Source organism: Podarcis melisellensis (assembly GCF_964234715.1).
Source record: "Podarcis melisellensis genome assembly, chromosome: 5".
Lineage (NCBI taxonomy): Eukaryota > Metazoa > Chordata > Lepidosauria > Squamata > Lacertidae > Podarcis > Podarcis melisellensis.
This window is the reverse complement of record NC_138537.1, coordinates 4,139,031-4,158,142: the sequence shown is the minus strand read 5'-3', so window position 1 is coordinate 4,158,142 and position 19,112 is coordinate 4,139,031. Positions and strand designations below refer to the sequence as shown.

General features: G+C 44.8%; 1 protein-coding gene across 5 annotated transcripts in view; it reads right to left on the bottom strand.

The window, feature by feature from the left end:
• The window catches only part of ARMC9 (armadillo repeat containing 9), an 88,783-nt gene that overhangs the window by 23,841 nt on the left and 45,830 nt on the right, over positions 1–19,112 (bottom strand). For all 5 annotated transcript variants that reach the window (XM_081910917.1, XM_081910920.1, XM_081910919.1 and 2 more), the window contains 5 exons: positions 17,637–17,776; positions 16,422–16,498; positions 13,513–13,587; positions 7,965–8,055; positions 5,327–5,385 (listed from right to left, as the gene is read on the bottom strand). In XM_081910917.1, coding sequence (XP_081767043.1) covers positions 5,327–5,385; positions 7,965–8,055; positions 13,513–13,587; positions 16,422–16,498; positions 17,637–17,776 — 442 coding nt within the window. The remainder of the gene's footprint in view (positions 1–5,326; positions 5,386–7,964; positions 8,056–13,512; positions 13,588–16,421; positions 16,499–17,636; positions 17,777–19,112) is intronic.

Sequence of the window (19,112 nt, the reverse complement as noted above, 5' to 3'; positions counted from 1 at the left end):
GGTAGTCATTGACCCCTTCAGAGGTCCCTTGCTGCTTGCTTGTCTCTTAGCACCCCTCTAGGTGATCCCACCACCCCCAGGGGGCAATGTGACCCCTTTGGGAACCACCGCTGTAAATGATCAAGGCAGCCGCAGACTTTTGAGTATGGAATGCTTGGATTTTACTGTGCCTTTTACACGAATTGCCCAAATCCGTGCTGAAAGGAAGCAGAAAGCAATAAAACTGTAGTGTCATCTCCAGAGTGACAAAGGCCAGAAGAAATAAACCCAGAACACTGGTATCACTGTTCACTGGGAGTAAACCGTCGCTGATGCAAGGAGGGGGGCTGAAATCTGCCCTTCGGGCTGCAGAGGCCAAACTCTGCATAGGCTTCGAAAATAGGGGCTGTTTGCGAAGGTGAGCTTTGCAGGAAATAGGAACAGGAGATCCATACAAGGGAAACCGGCCAAACAAATCCCCACTGAAGCTAACTCAATTCCGCTGCAGCTCTGACAAAATGTTCTTTCTAAACAGTTAAATGAAATTAGCCAAATAAATTGCCACCAGAGTTTGCAGGCTATTTGTACAATGAAGGCATTGAGCAGACATGCAAAGTCCATGATGTTCATTCCCTGATTTACACCAAATACTACACAGCATCCTTGTGAGTCTCCCTCTGTGCAGGGGATGGGAGGAATTAAACTCACCAACTGCTGCAGCGATTAAAACAGTGGGTAGGATTAATGTGCCCCAGGAGTGGAAGCCCTGCACAAGGGTTCCCACTTGAGGAAAGGGGCTCTTCCCACCGTTGCGCCCCAAAATTGGCTCAGCAGAGAAAAGGAGGTAATTCGGTCTGAAAAGCTGAAACGCTTGTGTAGACCGAATGTTCGTCATGGCGTAATGCTGAATTCCACCAATTTTTAAAATTAAGAACAATTATTATTTATGTGGTGGCACTTTAGAGAGTTACATAAGCAAAAACCTGCCAGGTCTCTGCCCCAGGATGCTTACAATTTTAAGTTCAATTACTGCGGGGAGGGCAAGATGACACAGACAGATGGAGGAGCCAACCATAACCAAGGGTGATCGTGTGAAGAAAAAGAAGAAAATTATAACTTAATTCAGGCTATCGGCTCAAATGTGATTTGGAAGATCACGAAAATGTTGTGAGCTCACCCTTCCTTCCTTCCTTCCTTCCTTCCTTCCTTCCTTCCTTCCTTCCTTCCTTCCTTCCTTCCTTCCTATCTCTCTCCTGTCTTCTTTCTCCATTTCCTGCTCAGCACCAACCATAGTTTTTCATGAATTCCAAAATGGCACACCATAGGTAGTGCATGCTCTCCAAAGTAGAATCAGAAACAAACCATCTGGCATTTAAGGCGCCGCCTTTCCCACAGGCCTGGGGCTCGTCCAGCCTCAGTATCAGAGGCTAAACTCACTCAGGGTGCAAATGGGCTTGTTGCAGGATCCTGGCTCCTCACCCCAAAGGTGAAGCCTGACCTAGGGCTTGGTGTAGGTTCTCCTGGTCTTCCTCTGATGCAGACTCCCCCAGCTGATCCATGCCACTCTGTTGTGTTTTACTGCATTTTAATAATAATTCTTTTGATAGGATATTGTGATTTTAAACTGTTCCAAGGCACCTGTAAGTAGTGCGCAGGCACTAGAAGAAAGGGGTAGAAAATGTTACGTCAATAAAAAATAATCACGGGAACAGAAAGCCTCCTCCTTGGCACAGTTTGGGAGCGTGGTATTTTGTTTCCTGGGTTACGGAAAGAATGTGTTGACATAAACTCACACCTTTCTTGACAGTGACAAAGGGAGTAGGTTTGTGGTTTCAGGATGCATCTACATCCTTCAACTCTTCCTCTTGCGGGCTAAGACCTTGGTAGACACAGGTTGGTCCATTACACAATTTCACCACCTCACAACAGCAATTTATTCCTTCCTGCATTCTGAAAGGAGAAGGGGTCCAACCGCTTGCCGTGTGTCAACAAACGACTATTTGCTCAAAAACCAGGAACAATATCCTGCAAGAAGCTGGTAAGTATCCCTGGTGACATTCAGGAGGTCACGGCCTGCAAACCCATTTTGCAATCCAAGGATTAAACCTGCCCAAGCGGAGGAATAGAATTACAAGCGTAAGAACAGAAAAGGCCTAGCTCTCAACTGGACGGAGAGAACTCGGATTTCAGTCTCTGCCAAAATCATTAATGCTTAAATCATTACGGTGCAGAGGCAAGGCTTAAAAGGCACATTAGGTGAATTGCATGGCCGGAGGCAAGCTAAGAAGTTGATCCAACAAGCCACACGCCACCCTGGCGCTTCTTTTTGAAGTGTGGGGTGGGCACAACCTTTGGTGCAGCCAATGACAGGGGTCCTGAGACTGGGCAAGCAATTGGGTGCTCTGTGACCTAAGAGGCGGAGATAATTCCAGTGTCCAATTGGCATCCGGATTGTCACCAGGGACATCACTGATAGGAGGAAGTGCTGGAGGTGGCTCCACGGTGGGAGGGTCTTTGGGAGGGTCCTGGCTATCAGGGTGTGGTGGCAGAAGTGTGTTGTTGTTGTTGTTTAGTCGTTTAGTCGTGTCCGCCTCTTCGTGACCCCCTGGACCAGAGCACGCCAGGCACTCCTGTCTTCCACTGCCTCCTGCAGCTTGGTCAGACTCATGTTTGTCGCTTCAAGAACACTGTCCCACCATCTCATCCTTTGTTGTCCGCTTCTCCTTGTGCCCTCCACAGAAGTGGCAGAAGTGTACAAGCATGCTATAGTCCGATGGATAATTCAACTACAGAAGACGACAGCGGCAGCCTTGCTGGTTCAATCAGAAGTCTATCCACTCAAGCATTCCCACTTTTCCCCTGCCCCTCCAAAAAAAGGAATAACTCTCTAGTCTTGATCAACAAAAGCAGATTGCCCACAGGGCAAAGGTCAAACACATGCATCTCTTCACACATGCAAAGGGGAAAGAGTCAGTGTGGGCAGTGAGCTCTATCTGGATTCAAACCACTTATCAGATATGAAGTTACTATCTCTCTGTCAGGAGCCAAGTTGCACCATGGGCCTCTTGTCTAGGCAAGAGGAGATTAAGGTGCAAGAGATTCAGTGGTCTATGTATGCTAGACATGAGCTGTGGACCTGAATCAGCTCATACCCATAAGTCAAGGCCAAACAGCCCATGTGCCGAAGAACTGGTCAGCTGTGGGCAAACATTTCCCCCCCACCAGAAAAAGATCTTAGTCCTCATTCTACAAAAAAGGCAACCTGTCCAGTACTGTTAAAAGATGTACCAGGGAACTGAAACTCACAGCCTAGCTGAACGCAAGCAAAGAGAATCAGGATCCCGGGTCACTGTAGCAGTCTGCAAGTCATACTTCACATATTCGGGTTTGGGGTTCCCGTGCCCCCCCCAACTATGTTTGCTAATCAGACATGTTCTGCATATCTTCACAGTGCTTCAAAAACCTGGAAAACCTGCTTGACTAGAGATCAGAAAGGTCAAGAAAAAATTGACACGCATCAGTCAATAATGCTTCATTCATACTATCTTCAGTCCTGTGAACAACAACCATTGCTGCACAGCCAAAGAGACAGAACCACAGCAATTGGGGTGTAAAGCTTAGAATTGCTTGTCTTTCCACTCTGGTGAATGAAAGGTGCTCTGTAACTTGGAAGGTGAAACGGGAATGCGCTCTTAGGAATATTTTACAATCCTCCCATCAGACGCAGTGGGCCCTAAACAGGAGACCTTCTCGGTGGACTTGCCCCAAGTCTTTTGGGTATTTCCAGGTATTCCCAAACTACTCATCTTCCCTTTAAATAGCCCGCAGAGCTTGTCCTTTTTGACTTGCTGAACATGAGACAGAGACATTTGCTTTGGCAAATGATCCTTTCAAGCCCACAAATTTCACACTATTTATATCCCAGTATTTTTCCAGGAATTTCTCACCAGTTGTAATCGTGCTGGCAGAGATGCACCAGATATTGCTGCAGTGGAGGAATGCAAGCAGGGCGGGTGGAGGCTTATTATCAGAGCATCTTCTTTAAAACGTGCTCCGCAGGTTGGCCTGGTAATTACGACAGGTCAGCACGTCCACATAACAAGCCCAAGGATTAGGACCGAGCTAAAACTGTTTCACTTTTTTGTTACAGATAGGTAGCCGTGTTGGTCTGCCATAGTCAAAACAAAACAAAATTCCTTCCAGTAGCACCTTAAAGACCAACTAAGTTAGTTCTTGGTATGAGCTTTCGTGTGCATGCACACTTCTTCAGATACTGTGGTTTAACCCACAGCGCCACCCGTGTCCCTTGCTCCACTATGAACCCCCAAATTTGGGATCCCCTCCAAATCTGTGCCAAACTTTTGCAGCGTTTTGCAGCAAAAAAACCCAATTTTGCAGCGCCCCACCAATTCATCAATTGCTTCTCAAACCTGGGGTCATAGCTACCAACCCTAGGTTTAAGAAGCAATTGCTCCATTTGTGGTGAGTGGCAAAAGACAGGGTTTTCACTGGAAAAAAAACACCTGCAAAACTTTGGCACAGGTTTGCAGATGATCCCAACTTTTGTAGTTCGTATTTATTGGGCCCATAAATGGAGCCTCCGGTGTCACTGGCCCAGTCCTGTGGAATACTCTGCCTTCTGTGCCAACTTTTAAACATCTGCTGAGAAGTTTTCTAGTCCGCCAGGCCTTTGCAGGCAATTAAGAATATATCTAGCCGCAATGGTTAAGTGTTAAGTCTTTTTTTATATACTGCTTATATTGTATGGTTTTGGTTTTATTGCTGTAAAACCACTGTGATGTGTGACACAGTGGTATAGAAATATTTTTATAAATAAATAAACCCAGCCACCAAGTCAGCTGAAGCCTCGGGTTTCTTTCACCTCTGCAATTGTCAGCAGCTCAGAGTTGAAAGCAGGAGACAGACATTCATTCCTCTGAGCAGACATCAGGTGTAGAGAAGGAGAAAATAGATGCGACTCGAGCTCCCATCATCTCTAGCTCCCAACTGGAGGATGTAGGTGCCCCAGGACTTGCTTGGTAGAGCAAGTGGACCTGCCTTCACTTTCCGCCTCCAGCTTGCAAAACCCCTCCCACTCTTGGCAGCTTCAAGCCAATAGGTGTAAATCCCCCTGCCTAATGTCATGCTGTGTCCCACAGGTAGAGGAAGAGGCCAAGGCAAGAACCTGCCCTTCTGGGAGGCAGGACCTGGCAGCATGGCTAGCCAAAATTGAGCGACCCAGAAATGTTACGGGGCACAGAGATATTATGACGGTCAAGTATTCCAGCCTCGCGTAAGGCATAGTGAGCTCTTAAGACTTTCAAGCAATCCACCTTATAAAACTTACCTCGTCATTATCTTCCTTCTCCTCATCATCAGACTCAGCGCTATCATCCAATGGATCTTCTAGAAGGAAACAAGATGAAACATAAGAGAAAATGAGCACAGCAGTTTGCTTCAGCAGAAGTTTCATTTAGCGGGTCCCTGTCCCCCCACCACTACCCTCATGTTCAACACTGACTGATATTTTTACTCTCTTTGGGCATGTTCCAAAGGGGACATTTCCTTGCACAAGCCATAATGAAAGGAGTGCTGTGTTAAGACATTTGGCCCAACCATTTTCCATCACTTTATAGAAGGGTGGCCTTAAAATGGCCTCGGAGGTTCTTGGCAATTGGGCTGGGGGGCCGGGCAAAGCTGTAACATTTTGTGTTAGGAGAGGTGAGGTAGCAGACAGATGCAACCTTTCTCTTGCAGAACAGTGCTTGGGGCAACAGCGGAACTGCGGTGAGTAGCAGCTTGGTGACATTCCTCCTGGCAAACCTCCAGGGGAGAGGGTTTAAAACAACAACAACATCCAAGAACGGCCACATAAAACTTGAAATCATGATAAGCATCGCTCCCTTTGGGACACTGGCATTTGCACGGAGGAATGCTGCCAAGCTGCTGCTTCTTGTCCAAAGTTTTTCAGGTAAGAGAAAGACTGACCCTCTGCTGCCTTCTTATAAGAACATAAGAAGAGCCTCTTGGATCAGGCCAATGGCCTGCCCAGCCCAGCATCCTGTTCTCAGAGTGGCCAACCAGATGACCATCCAACCTCTGCTTAAAAACCTCCAATGAAGGAGAGTCCACTGCTATCAGGTGCTGATGTGGTTGCTCGGGAGCAAACAAGCAAGACCCCAACCTGTCTTTTCCAGGCTTTATTATCTGTACAAACTATTTACAGTGCAGAGCGTCGCAAGTCCATGTCTGCTCAGTCGCTAGCAGAATCTGGGAGTGGGTGGTCCTTATACTTTCCCCAGCATAACAGCCGTGTGACCCCCAACCTTCTCCTCCCCTCTCTGCGCCAAAGACTACTGCGCAGAACGGGCGCTGGCAAAGGGGGACTCGCCTCCCCTCTGCTTTGCTCAGGTGCGGTGTTGAGGCTCTCCCTAGCATCTTCTGATCCTTGCACCCCCTCCCCACTGGAGGTGTGGCTTCCCTCTTCACCAGAGGAAGAACTACTTTGCAAGACCTTCAGAGGCTCCCTGTAACACAACTGCCCTTCCACCTCTCGTCTCTGAGCTGATGGCAGTTCCCTGACAACTGCCTTCCAAGAAACTTTGTTCCACTGTCAAACAGCCCATGCCATCAGAAAGTTCTTCCTACCATTTAATGTTCCTAATATATGTGTGCTTCTAGATGAGTGTTTATTGTGAGAAGGGTGCTCCACATGCATGTAAACTTTCCACGGAAGATCAGTTAAGTTTTTTTTAAAAAAAACATTTATATGAACACAACAACCTGTTTATCGCAGTAAGATCCTGCCTGGAAGTATTCTAAGACAGCTAACTCCTCCATAATTTGTAATCTAAATGTATTTGCAAGCTGAGAAATGACTAGCTGAGTCACAATACAGTTCAGCTCACAGCTAGTGGCTATTTAGCTCGTGGCCAAACTATAGTATTCAAGCACATTGCTGCAAAATTTCCACTGATATGTTAAATGAATCGTGCTCTGCAGCTGACCACACAGAACAATCGCGTGACTGCCTCATGATGGGCTGAAAGGCGACAGAGATGAAATTGCCATGCTAAAAGCTGCAATCCTAGTTCACTTACCAAGAAGTAAGTCTGGCTGAAATAAGTGGGCCTTATTCATGAGTAAACACAATTACTGCGATGCTGTAAGGCTGCAATCATAAGCACAATTACTTGGAAGTAAGCGCCAATGAACTCAGTGGCGTTTACCTGCAAGTGAACAGGTTTAGGAAAATGCTGCCAGGCTGCAATCGTCTGGAAGTCTTTCCAAATGAAATCAGTGGGGTTTACTTCTATGTATACGTGGTTATCATTGCAAGTGCTGTGTGAATTGCTCCTAGAAGACGCACCTTCTGTTTCAGCTTTAAAACATCTGCTGAAAGAGTTTCTATTCCAGGGAAGATCAGGTAAGTTTAAGAAACATGTTGCCAACAACCCATTTGTTTTAAGTCTATTTCCATTAGGCCTATGCAAGGAATTAAAAGCACGTATTTTATTCTATTTTATTTTATTTCTATACCCGAAGGTCTCAGGACGGTTCACATAAAGGACCACATACATAAAATCAAAATACAAACAAACCCTAAAAAGAGCCAGCATTTCAAAAAGGTTATAGGATGTAGATCAGGTAAGGCAAAGGCCTGGTTAAAAAGGAGCCTTTTTGTCTGGCACCTAAAGGTGTATAGTGAAGATGCCTGGCAAACTTCCCCCGGGAAGTTCCATAATATTTCCATAATAGCTAGCTGATTTCTGATCTTAACATTTTAAATGTTTTTTATTGCATGATTTTGCATAAAATTATAAAGACTTATGATTTTTTAAAAATGAATAGTGGTATATAAACATTGATGCTCTCGGTCTGAAACCCCCTAGCCTGCCTTCACATCTTCTGGTCCTTTGCCTGAGAGCAACAAAAGCTTTTTAATAAAGATTTTCAGCCCAGATGCGACTGTGTGTCCCTCTGACCTGATTTAAGCTGCTTGATAATAAACTCAATCTGCTGGATCATATCAGCGTTTCCTTCCTCGATGTAGCAGCGCAGAATGTCTTCCATTTCCTGGATGGGTTGGAAAACAGAGCAGTGTCAGTGGATCATATGGGTGACCTCAGCAAAGGGTCGTTTCACTGGCAGCGCACATGGTTTGTTTAGCTTCAGAAAAGAACGTTGCGGTGGGAGAGCTGTGCCCAACTGCAGACATTCTGTTCTCTCCATCCACCAGAGCAGTGCCTGGCCATGGGAGGGGAAAAGCAGACATATTTCTGACACCTAAGTCAAACACAGAATGATTTAAGACTGGGTGTGCTGACCCCTGAAATTTCTCCAAATGCGGGAAACTCGACTGCATAATGTGTAACAGTGAAAACTCTCAAACAAATCTGGTTCACAGCTTCTCAAAGTCTTCCATATCTCGCAGAGGCCAAACCAGAACAGTATACCCAAATAGCACTTTGGGTAGGGCTTTTTTTTCAGCCGGAACTCACCAGAACTCAGTTCCGGCACCTCTCAGGTGGGTGCCACTGCCATTTTAAGAGAACAAGGGAGGTGTTCATGGTGAGTTCTGGCACGTCTTTTTCTAGAAAAATAGCACTGCGTACAGGAACTTATTAAAAGTCACCAAGTAGCAAGTTAGCCTTTAGCTGCTCCTAATACAAGTATAGAATTAGGTATAGTATCCCATTTGTCCTCACTGCCTTGTCGTGGCATAGGGGCTTGAATAACTCAGAGAAGCTATGAGCTATGCCGTGCAGGGCCACCCAAGATGGACAGGTCATAGTGGAGAGTTTTGACCAAATGTGATCCACCTGGAGCAGGAACCGGCAAGCCACTCCAGTATCCCTGCCAAGAAAACTCCATGGACAAAGACAACAGGCATATAAAAGTTATGATGCTGGAAGATGAGCCCCTCAGGTCGGAAGGTGTCCAACATGCTACTGAGGAAGAGTGGAGGACAAGTACAAATAGATTCCGAGCTGAGGAAGCGGCTGGGCTAAAGCCGAAAGGTCGCTCCGTTGCAGATATGCCTGGAAGCGAAAGGAAAGTCCAATGCTGTAAAGAAAAATATTGCATAGTAACCTGGAATGTAAGAACCATGAACCTTGGTAAGCGGGGATGTGGTCAAAAATGAGATGGCAAGAATAAATATTGACATCCCGGGCATCAGTGAACTAAAATGGACGGGAATGGGCAAATTCAGTTCGGATGACTGTGGGCAAGAATCCCGTAAAAGAAATGGAGTGGCCCTCATAGTCAACAAAAGAGTGGTGAAAGCTGTACTGGGATGCAATCTCAAAAATGATAGAATGATAGAATGATCTCGATACGAATCCAAGGCAAACCTTTTAACATCACAGTAATCCAAGTTTATGCACCAACTACCGGAGCTAAAGAAACTGAAATTGACCAATTCTATGAAGACTTACAACACCTTCTAGAAATGACACCAAGAAGGATGTTCTTCTCATTATAGGGGACTGGAATGCTAAAGTAGGGAGTCAAGAGATAAAAGGAACAACTGGCAAGTTTGGCCTTGGAATTCAAAACGAAGCAGGGCAAAGGCTAATAGAGTTCTGCCAAGAGAACAAGCCGGTCATCAAAAAAACTCTTTTCCAACAACACAAGAGATGACTCTACACATGGACATCACCAGATGGGCAGCATCAAAATCAGATTTTTTATATTCTCTGCAGCCAAAGATGGAGAAGCTCTATACAGTCAGCAAAAACAAGACCTGGAGCTGACTGTGGCTCAGATCATCCGCTTCTCATAGCAAAATTCAAGCTTAAACTGAAGAAAGTAGGAAAAACCACTGGGCCGGTAAAATACAATCAAAATCAAATCCCTTATGAATACACAGTGGAAGTGAGGAACAGGTTTAAGGATTTAGATTTGGTGGACAGAGTGCCTGAAGAACTATGGATGGAGGCTCGTAATATTATACTGGAGGCAGCAATGAAAACCATCCCAATGAAAAGGAAATGCAAGAAAGCAAAGTGGCTGTCCAATGAGGCCTTACAAATAGTGGGGGAGAGAAGGCAAGCAAAATGCAAGGGAGATAGGGAAAGATACAAGAAATTGAATGCAGATTTCAAAAAAATAGCAAGGAGAGACAAGAAGGCCTTCTTAAACGAGCAATGCAAAGAAATAGAGGAAAACAATAGAATGGGAAAAACCAGAGATCTGCTCAAGAAAATTGGAGATATGAAAGGAACATTTCTTACAAAGATTACCATAATAAAAGACAAAAGTGAAAAGGACCTAACCGAAGCAGAAGACATCAAGAAGAGGTGGCAAGAATACACAGAGGAATTATACCAGAAAGATATGGATGTCTCGTACACCCCAGTTAGTGTGGTTGCTGACCTTGAGCCAGACATCCTGGAGAGTGAAGTCAAATGGGCCTTAGAAAGCACTGCTAATAACAAGGCCAGTGGAAGTGATGATATTCTAGCTGAACTATTTAAAATTTTAAAAGATGATGCTGTTAAGGTGCTACACTCAATATGCCAGCAAGTTTGGAAAACTCAGCAGTGGCCAGAGGACTGGAGAAGATCAGTCTACATCCCAATCCCAAAGAAGGGCAGTGCCAAAGAATGTTCCAACTACCGCATAATTGCACTCATTTCACACGCTAGCAAGGTTATACTTAAAATTCTACAAGAAAGGCTCAAGCAGTATGTGGACCAAGAACTCCCAAAAGTGCAAGCTGGATTTTGAAGGGGCAGAGGAACTAGAGACAAAATTGCAAACATGCGCTGGATTATGGAGAAAGCTAGAGAGTTCCAGAAAAACATCTACTTCTGCTTCATTGACTATGCAAAAGCCTTTGACTGTGTCAACCACAGCAAACTATGGCAAGTTCTTAAAGAAATGGGAATGCCTGATCACCTCATCTGTCTCCTGAGAAATCTCTATGTGGGACAAGAAGCTACAGTTAGAACTGGATATGGAACAACTGGTTGGTTCAAAATTGGGAAACGAGTACGACAAGGCTGTATATTGTCTCCCTGTTTATTAAACTTATATGCAGAATTCATCATGCGAAAGGCTGGGCTCCATGATCACTGCAGATGGTGAAGTGTGCATGCACACGAAAGCTCATACCAAGAATTAACTTAGTTGGTCTTTAAGGTGCTACTGGAAGGATTTTTTGTTTTGTTTTGACTGCAGATGGTGACAGCAGTCACGAAATTAAAAGACGCCTGCTTCTTGGGAGAAAAGCAATGACAAACCTAGACAGCATCTTGAAAATCAGAGACATCGCATTGCCAATAAAGGTCCGTATAGTTAAAGCTATGGTTTTCCCAGTAGTGATGTATGGAAGTGAGAGCTGGACCATAAAAAAGGCCGATCGCTGAAAAATTGATGCTTTTGAATTCTGGTGCTGGAGGAGACTCTGGAGAGTCCCATGGACTGCAAGAAGATCAATTCTATCCATTCTTAAGGAAATCAGCCCTGAGTGCTCACTGGAAGGACAGATTCTGAAGCTGAGGCTCCAAGACTTTGGCCACTTCATGAGAAGATGAGACTCCCTGGAAAAGACTCCGATGTTGGGGAAGATGGAGGGCACAAGGAGAAAGGGACGACGGAGGGCGAGATGGTTGGACAGTGTTCTCGAAACTACGAACATGAGTTTGACCAATCTGTTGGAGGCAGTGGAAGACAGGGGTGCCTGGCGTGCTCTGGTCCAGGGGGTCACTTAGAGTCGGACACAACTAAACAACAACTTCCCATTTGTCCATTAGGGAGGAAAAATCCAAACATATCTGCTTGCATTTTTTGCCTGTTAGAAGTTGCCAAGCCAATAATAAGATTCTAAGTTAAGAACGTCAAAGCTTCTCCTGGGGAGATTCTTCCATCTTTCCTTCTCAAGTGATACAGGATGAGTTGATGGTGAGTAGCAATTGTCGCCGGAACCCCCCCCCCCCCATTTCCGTTAACACAATTTAAAAACAAAGCCGTTTGATCCACCAATTTAAAAACCCTGCTGCAGTGTGTTCACAGATAGCTTTTTAGAATAGGCTTGGGGAGATAAGATAAGAATCACAGGCAAGAACACAAACATCCATCAGGCTTACACTTAAAACAGATTTCGCATAATGGCACAGACCCAGAGTGAGAGCTAGCGCAAATCAGAACAGATACCAGCTTTTGTTGGGCTGTTTAGTTGTGGTGTATTGTTATCTCCCACCAAAACATTTCTGCAGAAGGCAATTCATCACCTCTTCCCATTCAGCAAGACCAACTTACAAGGATAGCGTACTGCCTCTTTAACAATGCCCTGCGGTTCCATTAAAGCCCTAATTTAACACAGATAACTTCTTGCAAGGGATGGAACTGATTCAGCCTACACCAGTGTTTCCCAACCTTGTGCCTCCAGCTGTTTTTGGACTACAATTCCCATCATCCCTTGCCACTGGTCTTGCTAGTCAGGGATGATGGGAGTTGTAGTTCAAAAACAGCTGGAGGCACAAGGTTGGGAAACACTGGCCTACACCATTCTGTGACCTTGCAAATGTTACTTACGAAGCAGCTGGCAAAACTCAGCCTCGGCCCAAGCCCACTGGTCTTTCTCCATTGTCCTCAGCAGCACTGCAGCTGCTGGCAACACGCTCAGATCCTAAGTGGACAGAGCACCAGAACATGGAAGATCAACACTGCTGATGGGCCTCAGGCTTTGAGGTCATGGCTTGTGTTCAGAAAAAGACGAGAGAGAAACAGAATGCCAACTCAGGTGTGCTTGCGTTGTCATTTTGCCATGCATTTACTGAAAGAACTACCATCCCTGGGAAGGCCCATATACCTGGAGGGTGGGACCATTCCCTCCCTGAAGATGTGCTTTATTTTGGTTGCAATCTGATGTGCACATACTTAGAAGAAAAACCCAGTGACAATGAAGGCAAAGGTACTTCAAACAAAGCTGTTAACACTTGCAGTTCTGAGCAATGAAGGAAACAAATTCCCACAGGCATCTTGATGCCCAGCATGAGAAAAGATTGCTGGACTGGATGGGCCTTCGATCTTATCCATCAGAGATATTCTGAATGTTAAAGGGACAAGGTGGAGAGCTCTGGGATTTGGAGTAAGTGAAAGGATAGATTCGTAGTAAGCATAGCTAACTCACCGGGAATGGGTACCCATTAAGGGAGACCTTAATACAGAATGTGTGGATTAACCAAGTAACTGCTCTGGAAATTACCATGGAGGTAAATTGAATTTCCCTTAAAAAGTAGCATGGGATCACATCATGGGGAAACAGCACCCCTCCTACTGGGGGCATAGTATCATTCTGTCAGCACAGCCACGAAGGAGGGGGCTGAGATCTCCTTCAGAAACCAAGTATCCCATTGAGGCATGAGACCTTTTCAAGAAAGGAAAAAATACAACTTAAAAGCGAAATATTGCAATTGAAAGTGAGGCAATTATTAGGAAATCCTAGCTTTCTCTCATTCACTGCTGCTGACTTAGCCCATTGCTTTGTTTAGAGCAAATAAGCAGCAGCCCGGGCTCTCTCACCATTGCTCGAGCTTCTTCTCGTATGGATGGAATAGTGAGGATGCTGTAAAGTGCCCCATTCACATACGGATGAATCTGCAAATGAAAAGCAATGTATAAGCCCATTTCCCACCATCTGAGACACTGTCTAATCCTCATCCTCTCCCTCTTCTGTCCCACCTCCCTTCAAGAACCACATCTTCAGCAATGCCTTTCCAAGCTGCCCTGGACCTTCACTTGTTCCTCCTTAACTCACCATGTAGTATTATGGCTAAAAGTGCAATGTACAAGCCAGGAAATCCCCAGGTCATACCGTATTTTTCGCTCTATAAGACGCACTTTTTCCCTCCTAAAAAGTAAGGGGAAATGTGTGCGCGTCTTATGGAGCGAATGCAGGCTGCGTTGCTTTCGCTGAAGCCAGAACTGCAAGAGGGATTGCTGCGCAGCAATCCCTCTTGCTGTTCTGGCTTCAGGGATAGCCGTGCAAAGCCTCTTCAACAACATTTGATTCAGAATGTTTTTTTTCTTGTTTTCCTCCTCTAAAAACTAGGTACGTCTTATGGTCGGGTACGTCTTATAGAGTGAAAAATACGGTATTTCACTTCCACCATTAACTCAATTGGAGACCTTAGGCAAGTCAACCTCTCTGAGTCTCTATCCGCAGGGTGCAATTTGGAGGGATTAAGCCTGACCTATCTTGCAAAGGTGTATAAGATCAGAATACAAAGAATAAGATAAGAATATGAAACCCTTTGAATACGAAACACTATCCATTTTAGTCATGAGATGTTCCACACAAGTGTTCTCAAAGCCGCTTAAATAAAAAGTGAACACACCATAAAAACACACCAATAAAAAATATTCATGTTTCCTGTCGCAATTGAACTGATTTATCAACAAAGTCCTAAATGGCTTGTGACCAGGATGCTTAAAAGACTGTCACTACCACCTGAACCTTGTCATTCACTAAGGCGGTGGTTCTTCTCTGGGCCACACTTTCAGGGGGAAAAAATGCTTGTGCTACACCCAGTTTTTTTATTGATAAAGAAATATATTGGGAAACAAAAAGAAACACCCACTAGCAGTGCTTCCTTTATAACACAGAACACAACTATTTTATAATATGATCACAGGACATCCAGAAAGTTTAAAATAATTTAGCTACATAAGAGCAGGAATCATTCTCAAAGTATAATTATAAACGAGCATCTTACATACAGTATGCATGTTCTCAAACTTTTTTTCTCTGGGCCACACTTTCAGAAAACAATTTGCTTGTGCTATACCCAGGTTTTTTTATTGATAAAGAAATATGTTGGGAAACAAAAAGAAACACCCGGTAGCAGTGCTTCATTTATAACACAGAAAACAACTATTTTATAATATGATCACAGGACATCCAGAAAGGATAAAACAATTTAGCTACATAAGAACAGGAATCATTCTCAAAGCACATGTATGCACCTTAAGTATGTACACAAATGCAATGAAAGGTGTGAGCTTGCTTTTGCTGGGAAATCTCATTTATATATCAGGTCTAATTTGAGACAAACAAACTCTCATCTCCTCATCAACACAGAGAGGCCTTTCTCTTTTCTGATCTTTCACATTTGTCAAAGTTGAAAGTACCTGTTCACAACAATATGTCCTGGAAAAGTGCAAAAGAATAGCCAATGGCGTGGATACTATACTATACGTCATTGAAATGATCAATTTTTTCTTTGATTGCCCTTGAATCTTCCTGCCATCTTCTCCTGCCAAACCAGTGTGGTGCGGCACACCCTTTGAGAACCACTGCACTAAAGTTAGGTGGGGAGGCCCTTCTGCATGGCCTGCCGCCATCTAAAGCAGTGGTGGCCAAACTTGGCCTTCCAGCAGTTTGATGGACTACAGCTCCCATCATCCCTAGCTAACAGGACCAGTGGTCAGGGATGATGGGAACTGTAGTCCCAAAACAGCTGGAGGGCCACGTTTGGCCACCACTGGTCTAAAGTGTGGTCGACAGGAAGGCAGGATACGGTTTTCCACCACTGAACCCAGGCTGTGGAATTCTTTGCTCCACAAGAGTTCTCCAGTCATACAGTTCCAGGTACAAAGGCAACCTTCTCCAAACCGGAGCCCGCCAGCTGTTTTGGACTGCAGTTCCCATCAGCCGCTGCCACCAAGGCGCTGCTGCTATTAATGCAATACTTTCAGTTTGCAAATTGCCCTCCAAAGGCACAGAAGCCGGTGACTCTGTGTCCTGACATCTCCAGAAGCTGAGATCTGGAATCGTGAGAGCAACATGTGGGTTTATGCAGAAGGACCGCATGACACAGAGCGTTGTGACTCAGGGTCAGAGAGATACTTTGAAGATAATTCCAGGAACTGGCAGTCTGGAATCCAAATGGGCTTGGTAAGAATGATACAGCTGTCTGACATTTCTTACTTTTTCTGTTACCCTTTGAGAATTCTAAAAAGAGGGTGGAGGGAAGAAGAGTGCCTTTGCAGAGTCCAGATACCGTATTTTTCGCTCTATAAGATGCACCAGACCACAAGACGCACCTAGTTTTTGGAGGAGGAAAACAAGAAAAAAAATATTCTGAATCTCAGAAGCCAGAACAGCAAGAGGGATCGCTGCACAGTGAAAGCAGCAATTCCTCTTGCTGTTCTGGCTTCTGAGATAGCGGCGCAGCCTGCATTCACCCCATAAGACGCACACACATTTCCCCTTATTTTTTAGGAGGAAAAAAGTGAGTCTTACAGAGCAAAAAAAACGGTGATTTCCCAAGATGAAGAACTTCAATTCGCCACCAAGGTATTTTCAGAAACAGTCACACACCTAGGTTTTTATTTGCAATAAATAGAAGATGTTCTGTTTTGATTTCTAAAAGTGTTTTATCTTTGCCTCCTTCCTTCTTTATACCTGCAAGTATTAGCTATAAAATTACCTCGTGGTTCTCATGGCCAAGGAGATCTGAGAGAACTTTGAGGACCTCGTTTGCAATGTTCACACACATTTTCTTCCCTGTGGAGGTTCAAAACACAAGAGACAAAATTCCCTCGAGTCAAATGCATTCCTTAGAAGGAGAAGTTGGCATTTTGATTTTCCCCAGACCCATTAATATGACCTGGGATACCCTTCTAGATCTTAACTGCCTTGAGTCTCTGTCAGGGAAAAATGGGAGGTATAAATAAATATATAAGAAGAAGAAGACAAAGAAGAATTATTAACGGCACAACCTTTGGGTTTTTTGAGCTTTAGACCAGGAAGAGCCTGATGGATCAGGCCAAGTTACAGGGAACCAGGCAGAGGGCCTTCTCGGTGGTGGCACCGGCCCTGTGGAACGCCTTCCTAGCAGATGTCAAAGAGAATAACTACCAGACTTCTAGAAGACATCTGAAGGTAGCCCTGTTTAGGGAAGCTTTTAATGTTTGATGCATTACTGTATTTTAATATTTTGTTGGAAGCCGCCCAGAGTGGCTGGGGAAGCCCAGCCAGATGGGTGGGGTATAAATAATACATCATTATTATTATTATTATTATTATTATTATTATTATTATTATTATTACCCATCTAGCCTAGCATCCTGCTCTCACAGTGGTCTACCAGATACCTGCAGAAAGAGCTGGAAGACATCATTTTGGCTACCACAGAAGTAAATGCTACTGAGTTGGATGTGCTGATGGTCTGCCCCAGTGGAAGGCACCAGGGAGGGCGGAGGTGCTTGTGGGGTTTTCTGTCTCAGGTGCCAAAGAGGTTGGCTGCTATTAGGAACTGGGAGGAGGACTGCAATTTGCTTCAGGCAGCAAAACCTATTGTGCTGGCATTAGGTCAGCATTGTCTAGGGTTGAGTCTTTCCCACTCTCTGCTTACCTGATCCAATTTGGATAATATACAAGCCATTTTATCCGCACTGTGTTTCCAAACCAATTCACAACAGACATCTGAGCAAACTAACCCAAGTCCTATTAGGCTACCTTTGACATGGGTGTGATCGAAAGGCCTTTGCCCCACAGATTCCTGCCTCTGGGCTTCCTCACCACTGGGATGTGCCCCACCCCACCCCAGAAATCTCACCATGGGGAAATGCAGTCCCCAGGCTAAAAAAAGGTCTCCCATCCCCACTGCACATAATATTTCCTTACACGAACTGAAAGATACCTGAGCTCCGAAGGCAGAGGTTCATGAGCAAGGCTACGGAGTAGGCCAAAGTATAATCGGACATGCTGTCTGTATCTTTTAGTGCATCCACCAACCACAGGATAAGCCCATCTTTGATCATAGTCGACTGCAGAGCCCGCCTGGGAATTCAAAGACAGCGACAAACGTTTGTTTGTTGATTATTATTAATAATCAATTAATAATCTCTGTGACAACAGGATGCTGAGGTAGATAGGCCTCTGACCCGATCCTGCGGGGCTCCTCTTAACATTCAAAAATCTGCCACTTGAAAATCACCTCCACTTAGCTTGCATCCAATGAGAAAATTTGCAAGATACAATCTCCTGGGATAACTAATTTGTGGCACATTGTGATCCCATTGCACAGTGAAGCATTTCACAAGCCTGCTCAGCGTGCTAACTGCAGGAAAAGCCAGCTCATGATGTCTTAAACTGCGTACAAAGTGGTCCCATGAAATAGCCCTAAATCAGTTATCAGGGTGAGAAGAAGGAACCCAGAAGGAAAGATGGAGCTTTTTTCTGTTTTTAAGCTGCAAAGCCATAAATAGTCCCGATAGCAAGGCAGTTAATGTTTCACTCCCTTCTTTATGCCTCTGTCGCTCTCACCGCTTTCTTCAAATGCTAAAATAAACCATGACCCATAAAAAGAGCTAATGAAGGGATGTATTTATGGTTATTGCAGCAGCTGATACTGCTGGGGCCTATTTTCTCCTTTCTCCAGACAGACCCTTGGCTTATTTAACTCTTTCCTCACCCAGCTTACTCTGCTTGGCACTTGCCAATTACTCAAAACTCAATGTGATCTGTATGCACCTGACCTAACATATTCCCCCCAACAAATGAAGGAGGCAGCTGAGAGACATTCAAACACAATGATTCCAAAGTTGGATACAAACATTTGTGCCCCGGCTGCTTTTCAAAAAGATTGGAAGCTTCAGCTGCCACAGACATAGCAGCCAAGGAGGAAGGCAGTCGGATCGTTATTGTCATGAAGTAGTGATCCTGTGAGCAAGTATTGCTGGAGGGGGGGGGTCAGGCAGATGGGCGGGGTATAAATAATAAATTATTATTATTATTATTATTATTATTATTATTATTATTATTATTATTATTATTATTATTATTATTACCTGCCGGGAAAGGGAGAGAAAACACCGTGTTTTAGACTTGCTGTTTGATGTTCTGTAGCTGGCGCCAGCCAATAAAGCCTGGTAACCCGTTTGGTGCCTGCGTGTGACTGATTAGTAGCTTGGAGGGAGGACTCGGGAAAGCGGCCCCCTCCCTTGACAATTGTCAACCTAGTGCTGTTCCAGCTACGCTGGCTCAGAACTGGCTTTCAAATCCAATTCACAGTGCCCCAAACAGTCCAGGACCAGGACACAGTGGCGCAGGGAGTCCCATTTCCCAGGGATGGGCGCCCACAAGCGCCACTCCATAGGGTGGGACATTCTGGGGG